This window comes from Sinohyriopsis cumingii, chromosome 9 (assembly GCF_028554795.1).
Source record: "Sinohyriopsis cumingii isolate HCF-2022 chromosome 9, ASM2855479v2, whole genome shotgun sequence".
Classification (NCBI taxonomy): Eukaryota; Metazoa; Mollusca; class Bivalvia; order Unionida; family Unionidae; genus Sinohyriopsis; species Sinohyriopsis cumingii.
Window position 1 is genome coordinate 65,630,468 of NC_142969.1, and position 23,741 is coordinate 65,654,208.

The 23,741-nt window shown below is 37.2% G+C and overlaps 1 protein-coding gene across 1 annotated transcript in view; it reads right to left on the minus strand.

Moving 5' to 3' along the window:
* LOC149791934 (uncharacterized protein CXorf38 homolog) overlaps positions 1-23,741 on the minus strand; it is a 45,223-nt gene that overhangs the window by 13,499 nt on the left and 7,983 nt on the right. The window contains exon 2 of the mRNA XM_089969294.1: positions 8,860-9,429. Within this exon, the coding sequence (XP_089825420.1) occupies positions 8,860-9,372 (513 nt within the window). The 5' untranslated portion in view covers positions 9,373-9,429. The remainder of the gene's footprint in view (positions 1-8,859; positions 9,430-23,741) is intronic.

A 23,741-nucleotide genomic window follows, 5' to 3' on the forward strand; every position in this document is an offset into this window, starting at 1 on the left:
ATCATCGGTTTTCTGAAAATTTCTTCGAAGCCTTGTAAAACCGGTTACGTGAACATCATATTCGGCCCGTAGCGTGGATAGTTTTCCATCCACGTCGTCGACGTATAGTTTGTTTGCGACGTCATTGTCAGATTTTTGGAGCTGTTACAGCTACTATTTTGTTCCCGCTCATGTTGAGTTCACCTGTCATCGTGTCACCGGTGTTTCTCACGCGATTAGCAACACTTTTTGCAATTTCATCTCTGATGGTTTTAAGTGACATACTTGAATCTCTGATTCTACCACCGTCAGTAAACACGGGAATATTATCCGTAACTGCACCAAGTACTCGCCGGACTATATCATTCCATCTGATATTGCTAGTTTTTAGTTTACCATATCGATCTTGAAAAATAACAACTTCATCTGGGTCAACTCCAGCCAGGTTCATAATATCAGCGAGGTCATCTTTAGTCGCATACTTTGACAGATCAACGTCGGATTTTATTTTCTTACTAGTAGAAGATCTTCCGTAAATGTCAACCATTATAATAAGATCCGTTGTTTAAAATGCTTTACGCGCAACAAATCGGTTGCTTGTATAATCGTGCACGACTTTATGTGGCGGCCTGGATGATTTTGATATAGCGTCGAGTACATTAATTACTTCACGGCCGCATATTGGCGGATCTGTCATTGTTTGTGTGGGTAGCGTTGAATACCAAACTTTGGAACCTCTGGTTGTGTGGAGTGGTGCGACATACTTGATAAATTCAACAGGTGGAGCTAACCCGTATGAATCAAAATAAACAATTCGACGCGGATCAACCGCGTATGATACCCAATGAGTACCGGGTCCGGAACGTTTGTCAAGATTAATAATACCTGTTTCTAGTTTATTTGGTTGTTTCGGTAATTGATCTCGCATAAAAACACCTCTAAAGGCGGATATTTTTAATTTTTTAGCAGCATCAAGTAAATCAAAATTTGATGCTGGAACGTCTAACGAAATGATCCTGGAAGCCTTAGGCCTCTCCCCCAACGAGATCCCGGTAATCTTAGACCGCGCCCCTTTTTTTTGTATCCCTGCCCTGTTGCTTTCTTTAGTGCCATTCCAGCGGCTGTTCCAACAGCACCTAACGCGGCCGCTTTTGCTACGGCTGGAGCAGCTGCAGCTATTAATGCCGGAATGGCCGCAAGTAGTGGAAATATACCACCCGTTTTAACCATGTCTTTGATGGCGCTCGGGGAGAGATGAAATTGAACTCCAGTTTTTGATTCTAGGGCTTTATTGAAATGTTTAATCTGATTATTTGTCAACGATAATTTGTTTGGACCACCACCAATCTGATCTCGTTTTAGTGATATTTTAGTTCCGCATTTGTTGGCGGTTTTTGATTGAAGCTTTTTTACCTGACCCGGGGTCAGAGTAACATTAACATGACTATACGACATTTTTATATAAAATATATTTTTCTAAATAACACGATTAAAGATTTTCCACCGGTGCATCAACGACCCTCATTCGACCACTACCACCTTCAAGTAACATGGCCTTGTCGCTAAGTATGACCGCGATCGCCTTGTAGGCGCCGCGAACAATTGGTGGACCAGCTATATCAGGAGGAGGGTTAGTAACATGAGCTCGAAAGTGTATATCAACAACAGATTGTTTGGATAAATCAAGATGTTCTAGTGAAAAATAATAAATCGGATATAGACCTGTAAAATCTAGTTGTGATATTTGCAAGCCGGTATCTATATTTTGATCACGTCCCATGAATGACATTAAACGATGATATGCACGCGCTACATGATTTTGAACAAAATTTAGTTGTATATTTTCTGTTGGTTCTTGATGTCCATTTATTCGCAAGGAAACTTCATTAACTCCAAGGTTATCAAATATCATATGTGAACGTTGTTGATTATTCGTCCGAGCATTATCTTGTAGTGCAATAAAAATATGTCGTGGTGCAGAAACACCCTGTTGTGATGCTATATGCCATGTAAATAAACCATTAATATTGCTTTGAGCAGCATCTGTGGTTACTGTTAACCATGATAGCAATGATTTACCGCCTTGATCCATAAAAGATAGTAATTTTTGTTCCTCAGTAATAGATGGAGTCATTACTGGCATCCACAATGAAAGTTTTGATATATTTACTTTACCAGCATCAGCAACACCAGCACCTCGCCAGATTGCATCATTATCATCACCTTTTCTTACGAGCACAATTGTGTGTTTAGCTCCAAAGATGACCTTTCTAACATTTCTGCAAAATCCAAAGATGTGAGATAATGGAATTGCACACGAAAAATTTCTATCATTTCCTGACAGCGCTGATCGGCGTGTTGCAAACCCTAAGTTGAAAGTCGGGGCAATATCTTTTATGATTTCAAATTCAGCAGCTGGTCTACCTTCACGGTCTGGGTTGGCACCTTCTGCCTGATTATCAACTGCAGTAGCCCTTGGCGTGTATAACTTGATATACTGATTATGGTTAGCGTTGTCGGTGATATCTTTAGCGAACATCATTGTTGGACCAGCTGATCTTGTAAAGTCGTCAGAATATCTCGCCAGACCAATTATTGTTGTAGCAACATCAACATCCTTCTGAATTGATTCAATATTTTTTCCATCAATCATGTATGTGGCGCTATCAAACAGTGCCATAATTCCGTTGTTGACAAAACCAACACGCAGATTGGCACCATATGCCGTATCATCCCCCTTTACAAGTGTACCTTCTACTTCAATAAACGCTTCAGCGGGCAAGAAATATCTACTTGTATCATGAACCTGTAATTCGATTCTCCCCGGATGATTTGGTTGTCTTGCGTCATAAGAATAAAACTGATAATCACGTACTGACTCGTACTTAAGGACAGGTGCCTCCATATCAAATGCTGGGTCTGATTCGCGCCTGAACATTTTTATTATAGTTACCATTTTTCCAAATGATGATCATCGTCGACGAAGACCACTTCCTGCTATTAAATTTGATGCTATATTTTTTTCTGCTTCTTCAGATATCGCCGCTAGTTTTTGATTTGCAGCCTGATTTATTATTTTACTTACGTCTGAGGGCATCACCTCAGTACTTGCCAGTTTCACCGGTGGTTGTTGTTTTCGTCGCAATAATCGTGCTAGTCTTTCCTTGATCGCCGAGAACGCCTTACCAGCAACATTGACAATTGCACCCGGAGCTTTATCACGAACAATATCAATAGCCTTCATCGATAATTGTTTTGCAACAGGTGCTACTTTGGGAGCTATCCTCGTGAATAATCCTCGAATGACATCACCAAGTCCATTTCCGTAAATTGCTTCATAGATTGGTAATCGTGAGTTTACCGCTCTAACCTGTGTGGGTTTACGATGATTATCATGCACAATCATCTTATTTTATTTACCATTTATCTAACAACTAGTCATCAACGAGCTCATCAATAAGTTCTCGGTAAACGCCAATATCCATGATACCACCTTGAAATAGTCGCCGACAAATATCAGCTGCTTCATTAGTTATTTCTGGTGAATTATTTCCAGCACGTTTTCCTCCTATGAGAACTTCTAACCGTGACACGTCATTGATGATATTATCAGGACATAAACCAGATCCTGTTTTAGGTTCATCTTGGGGTGGTGGTTGCATTACCGGAGTAGGTACTTCAGTGGTGTCCGGGGGTGAGTCACCTTCTCGAAATCCATGTGGTGAACCTGTCGGTGTAAATGTCATTTTCGGTGCAGAAATTTTCTTCGAGAAGGGTGATTTAAGTGACTCTTTAGCCTTTTTAATTTTCGACATCAACCTTTGCTGTGGCAAAGAAGATTGTTGTTGTTGTTCTATTTGTTGCAGAGGTGGAGGAAGTTGATACTGGGAGGACTCTCCTTGTTCTGGTTGTTCCCGTCTCCCTCTAAGTCTTTCTACTTCTTCTTTAAGTCTTTTAAATTCTTGACCTCTAGCTTGTTTTCTGTTGTAATATACGCGATATATCCATTTAATGAAATTATCATCATTTGTTTTTTCATAAAAGGGTTTTAAAAAATTAGATTTATTAGATATATTTTTTGATATCATCTCAGGTAATCTCTCTCTTTCAATATTTCTAATTTCCTCAACAACTCCTTCGTTAAATCTTGCAATTAATCTTAAGCTTTCTTCTGCTGTTTTGGGTTCAGATGCAAGTTTTTTTCTCACATCGGCGACTTCAGTACGAAGTTCTCCAATACGTTCAAGTATTTCCTCACCAACAGGTGGAGGTTGAGCAGCAGCTATTTTCCCGGCTATGCCAGTTGGAAGGTCTCGTAAAATCCCCATTGTCTGTTCAGTCAGCGCTGCAGTTTGTTTTGATACCGGAAGAAGATCTTCTTTGATGACAGTTCTAACTTTCTTAGTAGCTGCAGTGACGGGCTTAAACAGTTTTTTAGTGTCCTCTTCATACTCAACTTTTGCTTCTTGCTGCGCTTGCAGATTTTTTCTAAATGAGTCTCTGACAGGAAGAAATTTTTTAATTGTTTCTAATCGTTCTCGTGCTGTTTTTGCAGTATGAGATTCTGGATGTACCATTTTTATTATAACATAATAATTTAATTAATATCAGCAAAAGAGGAGCAGCAGAGAGGGTACCTACCAACGTTGGTCGTCAAAAAAATAAACAAGAAATAAATAAACACGTAGAGTACTTTATTTTTTCAGATACTATTTCAAACTGAGGTTTTATTAGCACAATCGGTCATTGCAAAAATAAACATCTCAAGGAAAGTTCATTTGTAAAATCTGGACCTTTCTACGAGATGTTTTATTTGTTTGTTTTATTTGTTTTGTCGGAATTCTATGGTCTGTTCACCCTCTCTGCTGCTCCTCTTTATCCTACGATGCTTGTCAACGATCTCACCTCTTTATCCTATGATGCTTGTCAAGGATCTCACCTCTTTATCCTACGATGTGTGTCAAGGATCTCACTTCTTTATCCTACAATGCTTGTCAAGGATCTCACTTCTTTATCCTATGATGCTTGTCAAGGATCTCACTTCTTTATCCTACGATGATTGCCAATGATCTCGCTTCTTTATCCTACGATGCTTGTCAACAATCTCACTTCTTTATCCTACGATGCTTGTCAACGATCTCACTTTTTTATCCTACGATGCTTGTCAACGATCCCGCTTTTTTATCCTACGATGCTTGTCAAGGATCTCACTTCTTTATCCTACGATGCTTGTCAACGATCTCACCTCTTTATCCTACGATGCTTGTCAACGATCTCAACTCTTTATCCTATGATGCTTGTCAAGGATCTCACCTCTTTATCCTACGATGCGTGTCAAGGATCTCACTTCTTTATCCTACAATGCTTGTCAAGGATCTCACTTCTTTATCCTATGATGCTTGTCAAGGATCTCACTTCTTTATCCTACGATGCTTGTCAACGATCTCGCTTCTTTATCCCACGATGCTTGTCAACGATCCCGCTTTTTTATCCTACGATGCTTGTCAACGATCTCGCTTCTTTATCCTACGATGCTTGTGAAGGATCTCACTTCTTTATCCTACGATGCTTGTCAAGGATCTCACTTCTTTATCCTACGATGCTTGTCAACGATCTCGCTTCTCCTACAATGCTTGTCAGCGATCTCACTTCTTTATCCTACGATGCTTGTCAAGGATCTCGCTTTTTATCCTACGATGCTTGTCAAGGATCTCACTTCTTTATCCTACGATGCTTGTCAACGATCTCACTTCTTTATCCTACGATGCTTGTCAAGGATCTCGTCTTTTTATCCTACGATGCTTGTCAAGGATCTCGCTTTTTTATCCTACGATGCTTGTCAAGGATCTCACTTCTTTATCCTACGATGCTTGTCAAGGATCTCACCTCTTTATCCTATGATACTTGTCAAGGATCTCACCTCTTTATCCTACAATGCGTGTCAAGGATTTCACTTCTTTATCCTACAATGCTTGTCAACGATCTCACTTCTTTATCCTATAATGCTTGTCAATGATCTCACTTCTTTATCCTACAATGCTTATCAAGGATCTCACATTTTTATACTACGATGCTTGTCAAGGATCTCACTTCTTTATCCTACGATGGTCGTCAAGGATCTCACCTCTTTATCCTACAATGCTTGTCAAGGATCTCACTTCTTTATCCTATGATGCTTGTCAAGGATCTCACTTATTTATCATACAATGCTTGTCAAGTATCTCACTTCTTTATCATATAATGGTTGTGAATGATCTCACTTCTTTATCCTACAATGCTTGTCAAGGATCTCACATTTTTATCATACGATGCTTGTCAAGGATCTCACCTCTTTATCCTACAATGCTTGTCAAGGATCTCACATTTTTATCCTATGATGTTTGTCATGGATCTCACTTCTTTATCCAACGATGCTTGTCAAGTATCTCACTTCTTTATCCTATCTCACCTCTTTATTCTACGATGCTTGTCAAGGATCTCAGCTCTTTATTCAACGATGCTTGTCAAGGATCTCACTTCTTTATCCTACGATGCTTGTCAAGGATCTCACTTTTTTATCCTACGATGCTTGTTAAGGATCTCACATTTTTATCCTATGATGCTTGTCAAGGATCTCACTTCTTTATCCTACGTTTCTTGTCAAGGATCTCACTTCTTTATCCTACCATGCCTGTTAAGGATCTCACTTCTTTATCCTACGATGCTTGTCAAGGATCTCACTTCTTTATTAGACCTGCCAACCCTGACGAGTCTGACTCAGTAAGGCAGTTGATTTTTTCTGTACGATTGACCAGTTTTCAGTAAGGTGTAACAAAATATCAATAAATGCTATTGTAAAGCTGGAAAACGTAATTAAAAGTTTGATGCATTGATGATAAACATTATGTTCAACTTTATTTACCACTAGTACAGTTGCACAAACTCTGGTTCCAAACCATATGCAGCTCGATGGCTTGTTGCTATCTCTCAACTTGACATAATTCTTGGAAATTCTTTACCATTTCACATGATGACGGCAATCATATCTCCCGCCACGAGACATAATCAAATTGGCACGTGATGTCCAGAAAATGTAATTGTGTCCTTTCCATCTTTTATTCAAAATAATCTGAATACTCTTTTTTTATTCTTCTGTGTTGATTGTTAACACTTTTCTAGAAGCTTATTTTCCCTTTCATCTTAAACATGCATCACTTTCAAGACGCCAGTTTAAAAAATTCTATAATCAACAGTTTGATTATACAGACACTTTGCATAAACAAATAGGTGCAGGTTAAAGTGGCTGGAGTGCTGCTGCAAAGTTAGTGTGGTTTCCTGACTAATTTTATTAATTCTAAACTCGGATCCAAAAAAACACGGATGAAACAGTTATCCAGATTTTTCGGCAATTATCATTTTTCGTAGTTTTTACTAGTATGCCATAAGTCCGTATTTTAAGGGTCATTTTCGTAAGAGTTACGGAAAATCGTAAACACTGGCAAGTCTGCTTTATCCTACGATGCTTGTCAAGGATCTCACTGACTGTGCCCATTACTGCCATGATGAAGGTGGTTACAATTAGGGTTAGTTTTCAAAGATCAGCAACTCATTGTCACTTCTTGGAAACTACGTGTTCTGGCAATGGTAACCCAAGACCGGAAGCGCTTTTTCACCGAGATGTAGACATTCTGGTTGTAATGTTTTCCGTATGGTGTGTGCCATGCCTATCTTTTAAATAGTTTGATGGGGTCAAAAGTGTTTGTTAACAATAGGTTACTGTAGGTGGTGAAGTCCAGGAGTTTGAGTCCTCTCTCACTGGTCTCTTCATTAGAGCATGGACATCAGACTTCTTTCCAGTCTACCTCTGCATCTTCTCCTGCATTGGTATTCCATTCTCCTTGAATGACTAAAATATCCTTCTTGGGTGTCTGGTTTCGATAATTTGAAAGAGGGTTGTATAAATTATCCGGTTCCTCGTCATCTTGGTCAAATGTTGGGGCATAAACCTCTTAGACACTATTCTACAACCAATGACTGCGTCTTTTGCACTGACATAATGTCTTTATGTACTATAAATCTGACTCCAAGTTCATGTATGTCCTCATGCCCACTGAAGTAAATTTTCTGTCCTTCATCTGCAGAGTTCTCTCCGAAATTCTTCCAGTGTATCTCACAGACTCTAAGGATGTGCCATTGGTATATTCCAATCTAATGGGTTAGCTCACTGAATTTCCCGCTGGTCTTAATGTCCTGACATTCCACTTTCCAATGGTGATGTTATGTCTTCCCCGTACGTACTACATATGCAATAAAATCCATGATGGAGTTCCAGTAGAATGAGTAGATGTCCACTAAAGTTAGGGAAATCCACTCTTTATAGTGGACACTTAATCCCTTATCCCTTTGTCCATCTTCACAAGATTGCCTAGGCAATCCATAATGATATGTGTACTATATTAAAGGTGGCATTATTTTCACTTTAATCAGGCACACACAGTTCAACATCTCAGATCACTTAGATAAGACACAGAGTTCAATATCTCAGAGATAAATAATGCTGGAGAATATTACATAAAATAAAGACTTATCCAAAGTCACTAAAGATATGAAACTTTATTTTGATTCTGATGATTTGAACACTAAAGCTGTATTCATTTGAAAATCAAGAAGCAAAACATGTAAAAATGATGCATTGCACATAAGCATTGCTGACATAATCAGACTATAATCAGGTACCCAAAAGTAGAGTAATAAAAAAGTATTTTTTAAAGAATGATGACAACAAAATACAAGACCGGTACTTAAAAAGCGGTAGAGGGTTTTCTATTTTTATAACCATACTAACTGGCTTGCAGAACCAGCATTTTCATGACTAAGTATCTTCATATTCTGTATACTTACTTCATGTGTGCGACTGAGGCCCTGTGGGGAGAGCTTCTTTCCGAAGTGTTCGCAACTGGCCAATAATGTCATCAATGCACTAGAATCAGACTCACGAGGCCCAGTACTGGATTGCGGCTGTCCCCGTGGTAGGAAAATTTTGGCGCACTCCCATGGATTGAACGGCCACTCTTGAACTCGGATATTGGTCCACAAAATCTTATCCAGGTCGATCTGGCTGCTGAAAAGCTTTTGTAACTCTTGTAGCCATTTTCCACAGTCTAAATTACAGCCATGAGAAAATTCCCAGTTGTTGTTTGTCCAGCGGATATCTCTAGAGTTACATGTTGTGCACTTCTGCACACTTTTATTTCCATATATAGTCTTTAATAGGTTCTCATGCATATTCTTGACTTCACTCTCAACGAAGGAATGAATCCCATTCTTCAGATATGACAAGGCCAGATTCACCTTTAGCCAATTTAAATACTTCTTATCCTTGACTTTGTTTGAGGGAAGAGTTGCTGCCATCATGACATTGGTATCACTTCTGTTAAATCAAACTTTATGGACTGCTTCAACTATTAAGACCTGGAATAAATATAAGAGAATAATCCGGATGGTATCAATGGTTATTCCAGTTGTCAAAATATTGCGACTCATGGTATAAGGTGTACATATCAATTTCTAAACTTCTTATCAGCAAAAAGTTACATACTTTTAGCTATATTTTAAGAAAACTAGTTAGAACAGCATACGAAAGTCCTACCTTTCACAACCCAAATCTTCACACATTAAGCAGAAGATATGCATTATCAAATCCAAATATGAAAGAATTGTATCACGTGACCTTATGACTATATTGGTGACAGGAATTATTAGACACGAGTATAGTATACATATTGTAATAAATCTGGAGGATGCGCATTTGGTTATAGCGCCCCGTTTAAAGGAATTCTTTGTGATTACTTATCTGATTATTGGAGTTCGGTGCAAGGGAACTATTCCTTTTGCCCGAAATAGTTAGCCAATTACTAGGAGCAAATGTCACAGAGTGAAGTGTTATTGAGTTTCCATAATGCCATGGTTCACTAGTACCTAGTGAATTCAGGTCAAAACCGAATGAGTGTCCCTGCAGTAACATAGTCCCTATTAAAATCTAATGGTGTACATTGGTGGTGTGACTGCAATGGCAGTATTAAGGTAGGAAACCTGTAAATTACACATGGGAATCAACAAAAAGGGACTTAGCAGATACTTTATGTCGCCATGGTGGCAAACGTGATGCAGTTGTACTGGCGAAATGTGTCTCGAAACCGTGGATTGACTGGCCTAAGGTGGCGTAGCTAAAATAGTTCCATGTGTTAGGGGACAGTTGTATAGTTTCTTCGGCATGAACTGCTGACAATACGGAAACCTAACGAAGAGAAACCATGCAGATGTGCGGTTGATGGATATTTGGCAGGTTGTGAGATCTGTGGTCTCGCATTGATTAGAATAAACTTTATTTATAGAACGGACGTGTCGGGCTTTATAATTTACAACTGAAGTTGTATGGAAGTCTTTGGAAATTTGGGGTAAACTTATGACTTCTAGCGGGAATCGCACTAGGGTTTGACACCGCGCTGTCAAGCAAAGACCCCCGGTTCGTAACAATATTAATCTCCATTGTTTGACACATTTTATTTTCTTCAATTGTATCATTAGTCAAAGATCTATTACTTTGATATATATTCAGTTAACAGTTAGCACTTAAATCAGAATAAAGGTTCTACTACTACTATACTATTTTTCCAACTTTGGTTGCTATTGTAGTTGTTGGGGGGTTTAATGCCATTTTTCAGCTCACGATAGTCTATACATGGCTACAAGTATAAATGGTGAAGAAAGAACCAGGGAAGAATGACAGACCTATGGCAAGCTAATCACTATTCACGCTGGTCGAGCCCGAAACTCGAACCAATGCAGACAGCGGTGAGACGGTGGTAATCCGTAATGGTAAGCTCTTTAGACCACTAGGCTACCCGGGGTCCCACATTTGGATAAAACATTTCCCTGAAGTGACTGGCAAAGTACTGGCAGAAAAAGTTTGCTACAAAATTCACGTTAAGTCTATTTCTTCTGTCATTTTGCTTATTTTAACTGCTGAGTATTGAAGCCATTTCTAAAATTCCAACAAAGAAAATTTGGCAACAAAAATATTTTCTTACATGTCTTAGTTAAAGTCTACATACTTACAACGCATAATTTTCATAGAATCTGGACTATAATATTTTATCATTGACAGCAAATAACTCAACCTGCGACGGACAATATCAAAATATGCATGCATTAAGTAATTGTATGGAAGTAAACTGTTTGCAATAAAACTCCATTCATACTTATTTTAACAAACCTACAAGCCACTAAATCTAAAAGCCGGAGTAGATACATCTGATCTATAAAACAGCGTGAGAGTGCTGACTATCACCAATTTCACTGGAATACAAAATAAATACAAAGCCATGCCAAAATACACATGTGCAGGTGCCCACCATTATGATCATAAGCTCAGTGAAGTACAAAATGCGAGTGATTACCCCCCCCCCTTGACCGCATGGTCAATAATGTGATATTTATAACTTCTAAAAACTGCAGATATGTTGGTGGTCAGAATGCACCATTTTCATCCAGAACCAATTATTTATTCCAAGTATGATTTTTGTGAAAATTTGATGTTAATGAAATTCCTGTAAAAGAAGTAATGGTGATAAAAAATATTTCAAGATGGTGCCTAAATAAGGTTGAATGGATACTATTTTAACATATCACTATAGTATTTGAGTGAATACGCCATGTTGATATGATTATCCATCCCGAAGAAGTCAGGCCATTTAAAATTGTTCCACATGGTCATCATGGAAGCCGTTTTTGTTACTGTATCAAAATATATAATATAGTAACAATATATACTGCACAAATGAAGTAGTGATAACAAGATTTTAAATATTGTTTCTGTGGCAGAGAAATTGGATATGCGGTCAAGACAATATTTGTAGGACCCACTAAACATGATAAGTTTTTTTAAAATAAAAACCCCATGATGATATATTGGTAACCTCCATTTAGGAGGAGTAGTAATGAAATTATTTTCTGGCATTTCACTGTAGCAATACCGAACTTGCACTAATGGACGGGTGACAGATATCTAATGATGGACAAAAGACCATCCCATACACTCTTCTGGGTTATGATCAGAAAATCTTAAAATAAAGAGGATTGCGACTTCAGCAAATTTGACTCATAGTGTATGGCAACAAAAATCACAAGTCTAGATCAAGTGACTATTACCTTTAATTTTGTGGCATTTAAAGTGAGTCTTTCTTCAGTAGGAATCTACGAAAATTGTTTTGTGGGCAAGAAATGTTTCTAGAGTTCACTATTATGAATTATACAAGGCGTTATAATACTAGAACCGTAATGACCACTGACTTCGAACCTAAGATCACCTAATGTAAATTCTCTAATCTAACTGGGATTAAAAATGTATGTATAAACGAAGTATGGTCAAGATTAGTTTGTGTTTGTTCCGGTAATTTTTGCACAGAAACTTATTATAAAATTGCTAGCGATAATAACTGACAAGTTCATATGAAGGCAATTACAATGTCTGTCTATAGGTATTAGAAAAGTAAGTTGCATCTACAAACAAAACTAATTTTATCACAAGTAAAGGATTTTCTTACATACACCTTCTTGACAAGTTTGATCTAAGTGCACATTGGTTTCTTCAAATGACTGTGGCTAAATTTATTTCGCATGAATTAAACTATATATTAGACAATGTAATGGGAAAAGATCTAAACTCATTAGCTTAAAGGAATCAAAACAGGGTCAGGGGCACAATGTTTTACTCTTGTTCATCAATCCATCCATTTGTCCATAGTGAATATGAAAGGGCACTGCTTAATGATTCAGTCCAAGTATGTTACATATTTCTTCCGGGTTTATGACCTGCGATAATACAGAAAAAAAAAAGTTTACATGAAAGAAAGAACCAGGATTATCAGGTAACCTTGACCTAGATTTAAGGTCACATTGAGGATGAATGGACTGGAAAGTCAGCATGACTTATATTCCTAGCATGGTTTAGGTATTATTATCACGACACATAAAAATAAACATTAAAATTTAATCAAGATCTTCAACTGGCCTTGATTTTGTGTTTGATATAGAGGTAGAATGGGAGTGACCTTAATTTTGTGTTTGGCATAGAGGTAGAATGGGAGTGACCTTGATTTTATGTTTGGTATAGAGGTAGAATGGGAGTGACCTTGATTTTATGTTTGGTATGGAGGTAGAATGGGAGTGACCTTAAGTTTGTGTTTGGTATAGAGGTAGAATGGGAGTGACCTTGATTTTATGTTTGGTATAGAGGTAGAATGGGAGTGACCTTGATTTTATGTTTGGTATAGAAGTAGAATGGGAGTTACCTTAATTTTATGTTTGGTATAGAGGTAGAACGGGAGTGACCTTAATTTTGTGTTTGGTATAGAGGTAGAATGGGAGTGACCTTAATTTTGTGTTTGGTATAGAGGTAGAATGGGAGTGACCTTAATTTTGTGTTTGGTATAGAGGTAGAATGGGAGTGACCTTGATTTTATGTTTGATACAGAGGTAGAATGGGACAAGGAAATACTTACTGATTTTACTTTCAAAGTAGGACGGCAATCCCTTTTAGGGTTTGGACTTGTGACTATAAAAACATACTTCAAAATAAAACTAAACCAAAACAAAGACAGCGACTTTGTCTGAAAGGGTACCGGGAGGTCAGGTAATTTACCATTGCTTACTAACTATAATGTCTACGTATACAAGTAGTCACGCAATAGGTTGTGGAGTTACAACCATTGAGAAAAGTTGATTTAAACGCCCTTAATCAGTGATTCCATCAGAACGAGAAACCCCCATGTCTCGACTATTCTAAAGCAGATGAAACAGTAACCATGACCTCATAACCATGACCTAGAAAATGTTTATTTATTACGTCCTATCTGAGTAATAAACGTGTCATTTCTTTGTCATACTGATTCGCAAAGAACATAAACGGCTAAATGGGACCACCGTATGTTTTATATCACTGTTGTTAAACCATAAAGGTGTTATGAAGATGATCCAGGAATCACACTGTCTGAAAACTTAATTTTAGCAAAGAACATGAGAAATGGATATAATTTCTATTTATCAACAACTTAACATTTTCCATTCTTTCGTACGTGCCACATCCTGTCTTGGCCAATTCTTTCTTTCTCCAATTTCAATGAATCAACAAAGTTTGATAGATAAACATGTAAACTCCTCTTAACTCGTCCACCTTGAAGTGTGATCATCCACTGCATATTAAATTATTCAACGCCAATCAGTAGGATCACCGGAAGGCGCACAAAATTAGTTAACTTTAGCGACGGTAAGGTTACTGACGTCTTTTTCGTAACAGAAATATGGCTTGAAAAATGCACAGGTGCTCGACGCTAGCTTGGTGCTAAGAAAGAAAAAACAATCTAAAGGAAAAAAATCACACAGAATGACAAAAATACCTTAGATTACCCCGATGACCCATTCTGACATAGGACCCTCTCTATCATAATATACTCTCTTATATATTATGATAGAGAGGGTCCTATGTCAGAACGGGTCATCGGGGTAATCTAAGGTATTTTTGTCACTCTGTATGATTTTTTTTCTTTAGATTATTGTTTTGTTTTTTTTCTTAACATCAAGCTCGCGTCGAGCACCTGTGGAAAAATGACGATGAGCCATAGTGTGTGGCTCTAACATCCTGATGTTAATCCATCAAGTCGTTCTAATGCCACTTCCGCGGAGGAGGAATTGTTGTCATCGAAAAGAACTCAATAATTCCCAGTCTAACTACACCACACCTTTCCATTTTGAATACACGTCATTTGAAGTGGTCCAAATCTCGCTCACAATGTAACAAAGGTCATTTAGTTTTTCCTGTCACTACCGTCCTCATAGTCAAAAACAAACAAAACAAATTGACTGAATTTTCTAACCTCCTGGAGTATGGAAATTCGATAGGTGGCAGCCTGATTATTCTTGGAGGTTTCAACTTTCACTTTCACAGTCCTGGAAACCCATACGCGTTTCAAAATCCTACATGTAAAACATAGCACTTATTGATTTTGTGACGCCCAAAACATAAATATCAGCGTCAGGTCTTACATGTAGGACTAACAGTCAGTTAGCCAACCCACCCATAAACATTGTTTCATCTTAGACTTTATTATTCATAAGCCTGATGGTATTCTTCAGTCCTGCATGATATACCTCTGTTTATACGCCATCTCAACGTATCAGTCCTTTTTTACTATTAAGAGAAACTTCCATATGATAAATTAAACCCATCTAATGCATGACATCCAAGCAAACCTAACAATTTCGTTACCTCCTACAACAGTACAACTCAACAAGTGCTTGCCATTATTGCTTGACAAACATGCCCCAACAACCAAGTGCAAAGTCTCTATTAAAAAGTGTTCTTCATGATATCTTAGTGTTAGGGACTAGATTCGCACTCACAAAAGAGAATGCCGTAAGGCTGAGAGGTTTTGACTTTCCACCAGCCTCACTATTCATATACAGATCTATGAAGCTGCTATGAAGAATACTACATAGTTCATGCAGCCCACCACAGTACTTAAATCACTGGAAGTTCCAGCTGTTAAGAGCTCTTCCAGATTACGAACAAGCTAATGTCAAGAAATAAATGTACACCACTTCCAAAGACCTTCTCTCTGGTCGACCTTCCAGAACTGTTTGCAAATATCTTCCGTGACAAAGTTCAATCGATCAGAGATAATCGTGACAAATGAATGTCAATTGACTTGTGATACAGAATATACTCGACAACTGTTAACAGCATTTGAACCGGTCTCTATGGATTTGGTATAAACAATTGTGACGAACAGCGCCCCAAAGTCATGTGAACTCGATCCGGTTCCAACATCACAACTGCTTAAGTGCTTAGATTCAATATTGATATTACTAACCAATGTTATCAATACTTTCTCTCGTCTGGTGAATTTACAGCATTTTTCAAAACTGCCATTGTAAAGCCTCTGTGGAATAAACCGAATCTTGACCCTAAAGATTCAAACAACTACCGCCCTGTTTCTAACCTCATTCATTTGAAGATTCTTAGAAAGGGTTGCTCTATCCCAACTTGTATCTCATCTGAACTGAAATAGTCTTTTTTTAACAATATACAGTCTGAATATCGCCCGAACCATAGTACTGAAACTGCCTTTCTCAGAGTAGTTAACGACCTTCTATCTGCTTTGCATAGTGGATAGATTACAGTCCTCTGCCTCCTTGACTTGTCTGAGGCATTTTATACAATATACCATGGTATATTACTTCACCTTCTCCAGCATGTATATGTTATTCACGAAACAGCTTTACCTTGGTCCTTTTTAGTCAACATCACACAAAGACACAAAATCTGCCCGTAACGGAAAACATTCCAATCCATTTGATCTATGTTTTAATGTTCCACAAAGGCCCCGTTATCGGCCCTTTTCACCTCATTCTAAACATTCACCCGCTATCAAGTGTCATAGATCGACATCCGGTGTCTCACCTATTGTACGCTGGTGACGCTCAACTATACAAATCTAGTTACCCAAATGAAGATGAGGCTACCATCCAAAGTGCAGAAAGGTGCTCTTCCGATGTGAAGTCATAGATGATATGTAAAAATTAAATCACCACGTAAAGACTTTCTCCTTCACATCCTTTACCTCAAAAAATAAGTATCACCAAAACTAACATTTAATTCACATAGTGAGTACCAAACCCAGTTGTCAGTATCGACAGTACGCTCTCATGTAATGAATACACGCGAGGCTGCAGCTGAGACGCATCGCCTCCATTTGTAATTTTCGTTCGCTTGATGGCACTAAACCAGTTGTGTTATGTAGTATTTTCAAGATTGGACTATTGTAATTAACTTCTATCTGGTTCGTCTCAGTAGATACTACAGAAACTTAAAAAGTTCAAAACACGGCTAATCGGATCATCATCAGAGTACAAAGAACTGAGCAAATATCGGCCCTGCTGTGTAACCTTCTAAAGCTACCCGTTCGATCCAGAATTAAACGCAAAATATGTTCACCATACTATATTTCGTTGACTGGCTTCAGTCTAATATACCTGTCTGACTTCACCCATGTATACATACCATCTTGAAACATATGCTCTTTTTTCGATGCTTGCATTCTCATTGTTCCCACTGTTAAAACGAAGTCGTACAGACAACGTTCTTTTGCGTATTAGGGTCCAGCTACGTGGAGCGAATTGTCCATTGATGGTAGGCACAAGATCACTGTGATCTCATTCAAAAGTTTTCTTAAAATTCACCGTTTTCGACTACAAGAACTGACTTAAAGACTTAAAAATGTTTACTTCCTTAATTATCGTCAGCATTTTTATATTTTGTAATTTCATGGTGTTTTTATTTGTAATCTTGTCATTATATGTTTCATATGTTTTGCAATATTATAAAGCGCTTAGAGCTTCTAAAGATTAGGCGCTGTACTAACTCCACATTATTATTATTATTATTAGTAGTAGTAGTAGTAGTAGTAGTAGTAGTATATTGGTATATGAGCACTTAATTGCTAGACAGGAAAGCAAAGTCAGAATATTTTTCGCCGTGTCCTGTAAAATAGATATTATCTATTTAATTCTCGAGTCTCTCCAATAAGGATGAAAAAACCCTACTAGTTCCCCATTGGAATGAAGAATTCGTTGTAAAACCTTTTTGTGTTATAGAAATTAAATTCCTTTTCAAAATGGCGTGCATACTAATTCGGTGTGATATCTGAAGTATAATGTGTGTTTTGTGACGCGTCCACAATCAATCGCAAATCTACGGGAGAACACTCCAGGAATGCAAATGTGTTAAGTTATGTCGACTTACAGGGGACAATATTACAGCAACTAATCGATTAATAATTGGTTTTGAAGCTCGTGACAATTCTATATTCATTAAATTCAATAGGCGAAGGTTTGACTCTGTGCATTGAATAGGCAGTAACAAAAGGATAAATAGTTTACTGAGAAGCTAGGTATGACTCAACATTTCAAGTCGTCCAGTTGGTAAAATGACACGTTTCGGATGGCCAGATTTATCAAACGAGAAGAGGTAAAAATGTCGTCCTGGTCTTTCAAAAGTATTACAATAAATTCGTTCCAGAACTCAGGCTTCTATATTGTATTATTATTGTTTCTTTTTGGAACCGATAACAGACAAAAAAAAAACAAAAAAAAAAAAAAAAAAAAAAAAAAAAGGAGAAAGGTTATGTAAAATCACAAAGTATAAATTTAAAACTACACCAGCACTAGCAAATTTAAAATTTTCCGACAAAACCTCTTTGTCTCAGAACTTAAAGGTAACAATAGATATCTATTATATCACACACGCACACCCCACCCCCATTAGCAGTTCTGCATGGAGACCTACTTTCCACAGCCCAGGAGAAAGAGATGTACTAAGCTGATAGGAAAGACAAAATTGTGCCTTGTAAATTTATAAGGATGACAAACATTTCTTACTTATGTGTGAAACTTACGACAATGCAAGGGTTAATTTTTTTTTAAAGACTGCTTCCCCCAGGTGTCTCCCTTAATCTTGTCAGATTCGTTTGGCCATGATATAGTTTGATATTAGGTACCACTGTTGTTATATGTAACTACAATCAGACCTTGATTTTTGTTTCACCATAATAAGGCCTTTAGTGGTGAAAGCTATGTATTTATTCTAATGTATTCACTACAAGGACTTAGCATTTGAGTTTTGAATAGAATAGTTAATAACTTCTTTGAGCACTTTATGTGGAAACATACATGGATCGTTCATAATGATATATTTTTACCACGAACAATCTTCTTTTCTGTCTACTTGGGAATCTAACAACAAACGTCATTTTGGACAGTAAATACAATATATTTAGTGCTTCGGAATATAATAAAAGAAATTGTGCTTGTCTCTTGAACCTTGACAAGTTTAAGAACTATGCAGATTTCTTACCATTATGCAACACCTAATAGAATACAAGGACAAGATTCTTCAGGAAAATTTTCCCTTAACTGTAAACACGTATGGAATACTTGAATAAAATATATATTATATTCCGTTTGTACGTTTACAGTTACACTGTCTTCTTAATATGCTTTCTTCAATAAATTGTTTGAGTACGAGTTTCACTTTATACAGCGTAAAAATGCGCTGATTTGTGAACATGAATAACTGGAACATGAGCGTGAATACATTGAAAACAAGCACCACTGTATTTGCACTCTCTACTTTATAGAGAGATGCTATTGTTCATAATATGAAACGTCATAACAACAACTTATTAAACCCTCATTGATGAAGTTCGATAACTCATAATTCGATGATTGTATTCAATCAGTGGCTGTATATTGAAGATTATAATGTAATAATGTTTTAAAACTTGCTGAGAAAGTATGAAATCAAGACCGTTCAGTTCAATTACATGTTTATTATGTCGATTTGATCTTTCTGTTATTTGTCGTCTTATCAGTACCATGTAGGTTTAAAAGCAACCGATTGAAAGAACAACTGTGCTGTCAATCACACAATCACGCCTAGAGCGTGTGTGTGTGTGTGTGTGACTGTGCTACCCTATCCAAAACAACCGCACTGCTGAAAGTAAAATAAAGGGGTTTTGTAAGCTAGTGAAAGGCGCCAAACCACCTTCAAAAGAACGTTGTTTCCCGTATGCATGAAAATGTTTTAAGCAGTCCAAAAATAGCAAGCAAAATCATGAAATTCCAAATACTACCCAAAATGTTATAAAACGTCCCCAAACACGTAAGATAAGGTGTGAACCCGGAATGGGGATAACAGACGAACGAAACGACCGGGTAATTTTTCGACTGGTATTGATTTTATTCATCTCGTATGTGACCAATTTATTTTATCTGGCTGCACTCCAACAAGTTTCCCAACGAACCAAGAACCATTTGAAGAAGATTAAAGGCGTATAAATACAAAAGATGTTTAGTAGCCAAACCGATCTCCATCAAAAGTTAATTGCCAGTGTCATGAAGAATGACGTATAACCAAATTACAGCAATAAAATGAAGTGATGGAATTTTTTTGGCAGAGTAATCACTATTATTGTGTATGAGATATTAAGATCATTATTATATAAACATGTTTATAGTCTTGTTTCTGACCCTAGAAACTTCTAGAATGGAACTTTCCATTAACAGATTATTTTCAGAAAATTGTAGTTGCGACTTAGGTCAAGTACATAGGTTATGATCTTGTTTATCTAAACAAAATACTCATTCTTGCATGAACATCTTTAACAGAAGCAGTCTAATTGTTGTGTTGGCTATTTCATTGGGGTGGAATTATTTATTCAGTATTATTATTGACTGGAAATACAAAGTGCTCATCAATAATATTATTGGACTGGAACATTAATTTGGAATTTTTGGTTAATTCAGAGAACAGTGCATTCAGACAAGGACATTTTTGGATTGTATTATTGTTATACATCAAAAAGCTGTCACCACATCTCCACACTCCAGGTTATTCGTACATTAATATATTCGTGACCACAGGCACATCAACATATTCAATACTGGAATTTAATTGAACTAGCTCTGTTTTTCATTTGGACGTGTGATAGAACTTTGGGATTTTTAGTGATTTAATTCATAATACTATAGTTCTTTTTAAAAATTTCGCTTTGTATTATAGGGAGAAAAAAATAACTTGAATTTTACAAAACTTTTTGGTTTTCCGCTCTTTCCTGTCACTTAGTTTAAGACCACATAATCGTAACAACTGTGTGTTGGCTTTAGTCCATGGTTATATGCTATACATGTTTTACTTAAATAGTGCGATTAACCTTTGTCCATAATTGATGGTAGGCGTTTAGACCTACCTATCAAATGCATTATATACAACATATTACACAATTAATTTTACTCTCTGGTTGTAGATTATATATCAGTTGCATTATTATTTATATGTAAACATCTTTACTGAATTTTGTTTACAGGGAAATTTCCATTAAGATAACCCCCATCCTGGTCATCTAATTGTGTCTTAGGTTTTTATATTATTCTTGCTTACATTGGAAGAACTCATTCCTATCTTAAGATCCAAAGTGGAATCAGTCTTTTAGCTGCGTTCAGTTTTATTCTGAGAGGATTTATTTATTTAAATTATTCGCTGGAATAACACAGTGCTCAATAATTTCGACTCAGTCACTATGTTGGGATTATTTTAAATTCATTTAAAGGATACTAGAAATCAAAATTTTCCTTTTACGTATGTAATTCTCTACAGATTTTAATTCGACTGTCATGTTTATAAATTAAATATCGTAAGCGGGTAGTGATTTTATTGCATGGAAGATACCACGATTCCGTAAATTGCCGAGTTTTTCCGAGTTTTGATGAGACGACAGATCACGTGGTACCGTGACGCAATACTAGCCAGTCCTCGAACACAAACCTAAACATTGGCGAGCGAGGCAGACGGAAGGAGACCACATTTGGGTTGCACATTCAAAACTTGAATCTGCAGTCTGATATAATAGTTTATGTACTGTACTGGTCAGTGCTAAAATAATTTTTTTAGGCACAGGCCCCGGGCTGGTGACTTAAATAAACTCAAGCCCTGACTGAAATTCCACAAGCCCGGACAGTTCATACCTGTCAACTCTCAAGCCGGGAGAAAAACCTCCCGATTTTGGGGGTATTTCCTCATCTACATCCCGATCTCGTAATATCTCTCAATTTTTTGCAGCGAAGTCCCGATTATTACATTATGTCTGTCAATTTTCATTTGTCTGAAGAAAAAACCCCAACTCCAAACCATTTATAAATAGATATAACGTACGCAATCCACAGTCTAAACTGCCACACTGCTGTCATCTTAATGATATGACTGAAAAATTGTTAAAGCTACGTTAAAAATTCAAATCACACGCACACATGTCTATAACCGGCACTGGACGAAATAATTAATATCACACAACAGTTTTTTTTTTCTTTTTTTCTTCTTCAGTAAATAAAACGTGAAAATTAAACATTATGCAAGTAAATTTCAGATGTTTTTAAACAACTACAACAGTACTATAGTATACAAAAATTAAAAGAATAAAGTTGTCACCAATTAGCTTAAACGAATGATCACTGTGAAATTTTCTCTGCAAACAAAATCGCATCTCTATTTCCGCCAAAGAAACTCGGCCAGTTACCACCTGACATTCCTCTACCGTATATGTAAAGTTTGTTACCATTATTAAATTACAAGGAATAAAACAAAATATACCATGCAGTATATGTGGCCCTAAAGAACTAATTCTGAATAAATAGTTTGTTCAGCAAACAGTTTTACATGCATTAAGACTTAAACCTGAAGTCCATGGCATCGTAAGTAAAAACAAAATAGGCATCGTTTATTTGGCAATCAGTTGCTGGCGCTTACACATACACACACTGTCGAACATGGTTTCTTTGAAGTACGTCCGAAGGGCAGTCCTGTTCACAAGATCAATGCAAGGATAAGGAGTATGTTCATTAGTCACACCGGCTTTATTGCTTGCGTACTTAAATCAAAACTTTACCTATTTTGCAATTTAGCCAGAGCTGACCAGAATATGCAAAATGGGCTTGTCCTGGGGGAATAATAAGGCATATCACATCGAGAAAAGGTACGTCCCATGGGCGCTCGCACATTCGGGCAAGGGGTTGGGGGTTGGGTCAATAGTCTACACCCCCCCCCCCCCCGTTTCTATTGTCAGCCATTTAATGTGAAACTTTGACCTCTTTTCTTTTAATCGCTGCTATTTAAACTGCCCAAAGAATAGTTTTATATCAGTTCCAATCATTACAGATTACCGTTTATACATACTACATGTATACAATATTTTTTTTTTAATTTTTAATTTTTATAAGATTACTGAAAATTGTGTTTTCTCGAAACACGACAGGTTTAGAATCTTATTTTTGGCAAAGCCTCCATTTGATTAAAATCAAATCTAAATTTCACCTTGGACAGTAGTGATTTGATTTAGATTGTGCCGTGTTAAGGTATGTATGTCAACATCTTGAAAATACATTTACTCATTTCACCAGCGCGATCAAAGTTTCCTCAGGCAAACAATTTTTGTTTCGACAAGCCTGACGGGCACCTCACTTTGAATACAGGATGGGCCGGAACTAAAACCAGAAGGGCCCAGGGTGTCGGGCTATCAGATTTATTTTTAGCACTGCTGGTGTAGATACAAGATCTGTGAATTGATTGATGCATTTTGTGGTCACTTACTCGGTTTTCTGCCTATTTTCGTAACTCGCACGTTTAACACTTTTCCCAGGATTTAAAATATTCAATATGTCTGGAACAGCGCCAACTTTTAATCTAGGCCTAGCATTTGATCTGCGTATCCTTGAGCTGCCATTTTTTCAGAATCCCTCTCGTAACAGTCCTTTGAGAAATGTAACGAGTGCAGAGTGCTGTATGGTGTTGCTTTGAAATCGACTCGTTTGTAATAATGTATCCATTCTTTCATTATGCCTTTATCTTTCGGAAAAGAAAAAAAAATGTTGTACACAGGCTTTTCTTAATGTTCTATTACACCCGTAAGCAACGCAGAACGGTATTGTCTTTTAGTCTGGCAACTCCCACTTGGGCTGCTGGAGTCGCTACTATGACGTCACATCCCGAAAGTAACCGAATAGGCGCGGAAATTTTGCATACGAGGTCACGGAAATTCAGCTCCGAGAAGTCAGGCCAATAATTTAATATTGGCATTACGGTCGCAGATGATACTTCAGAATAAGGTTTTCTGCTA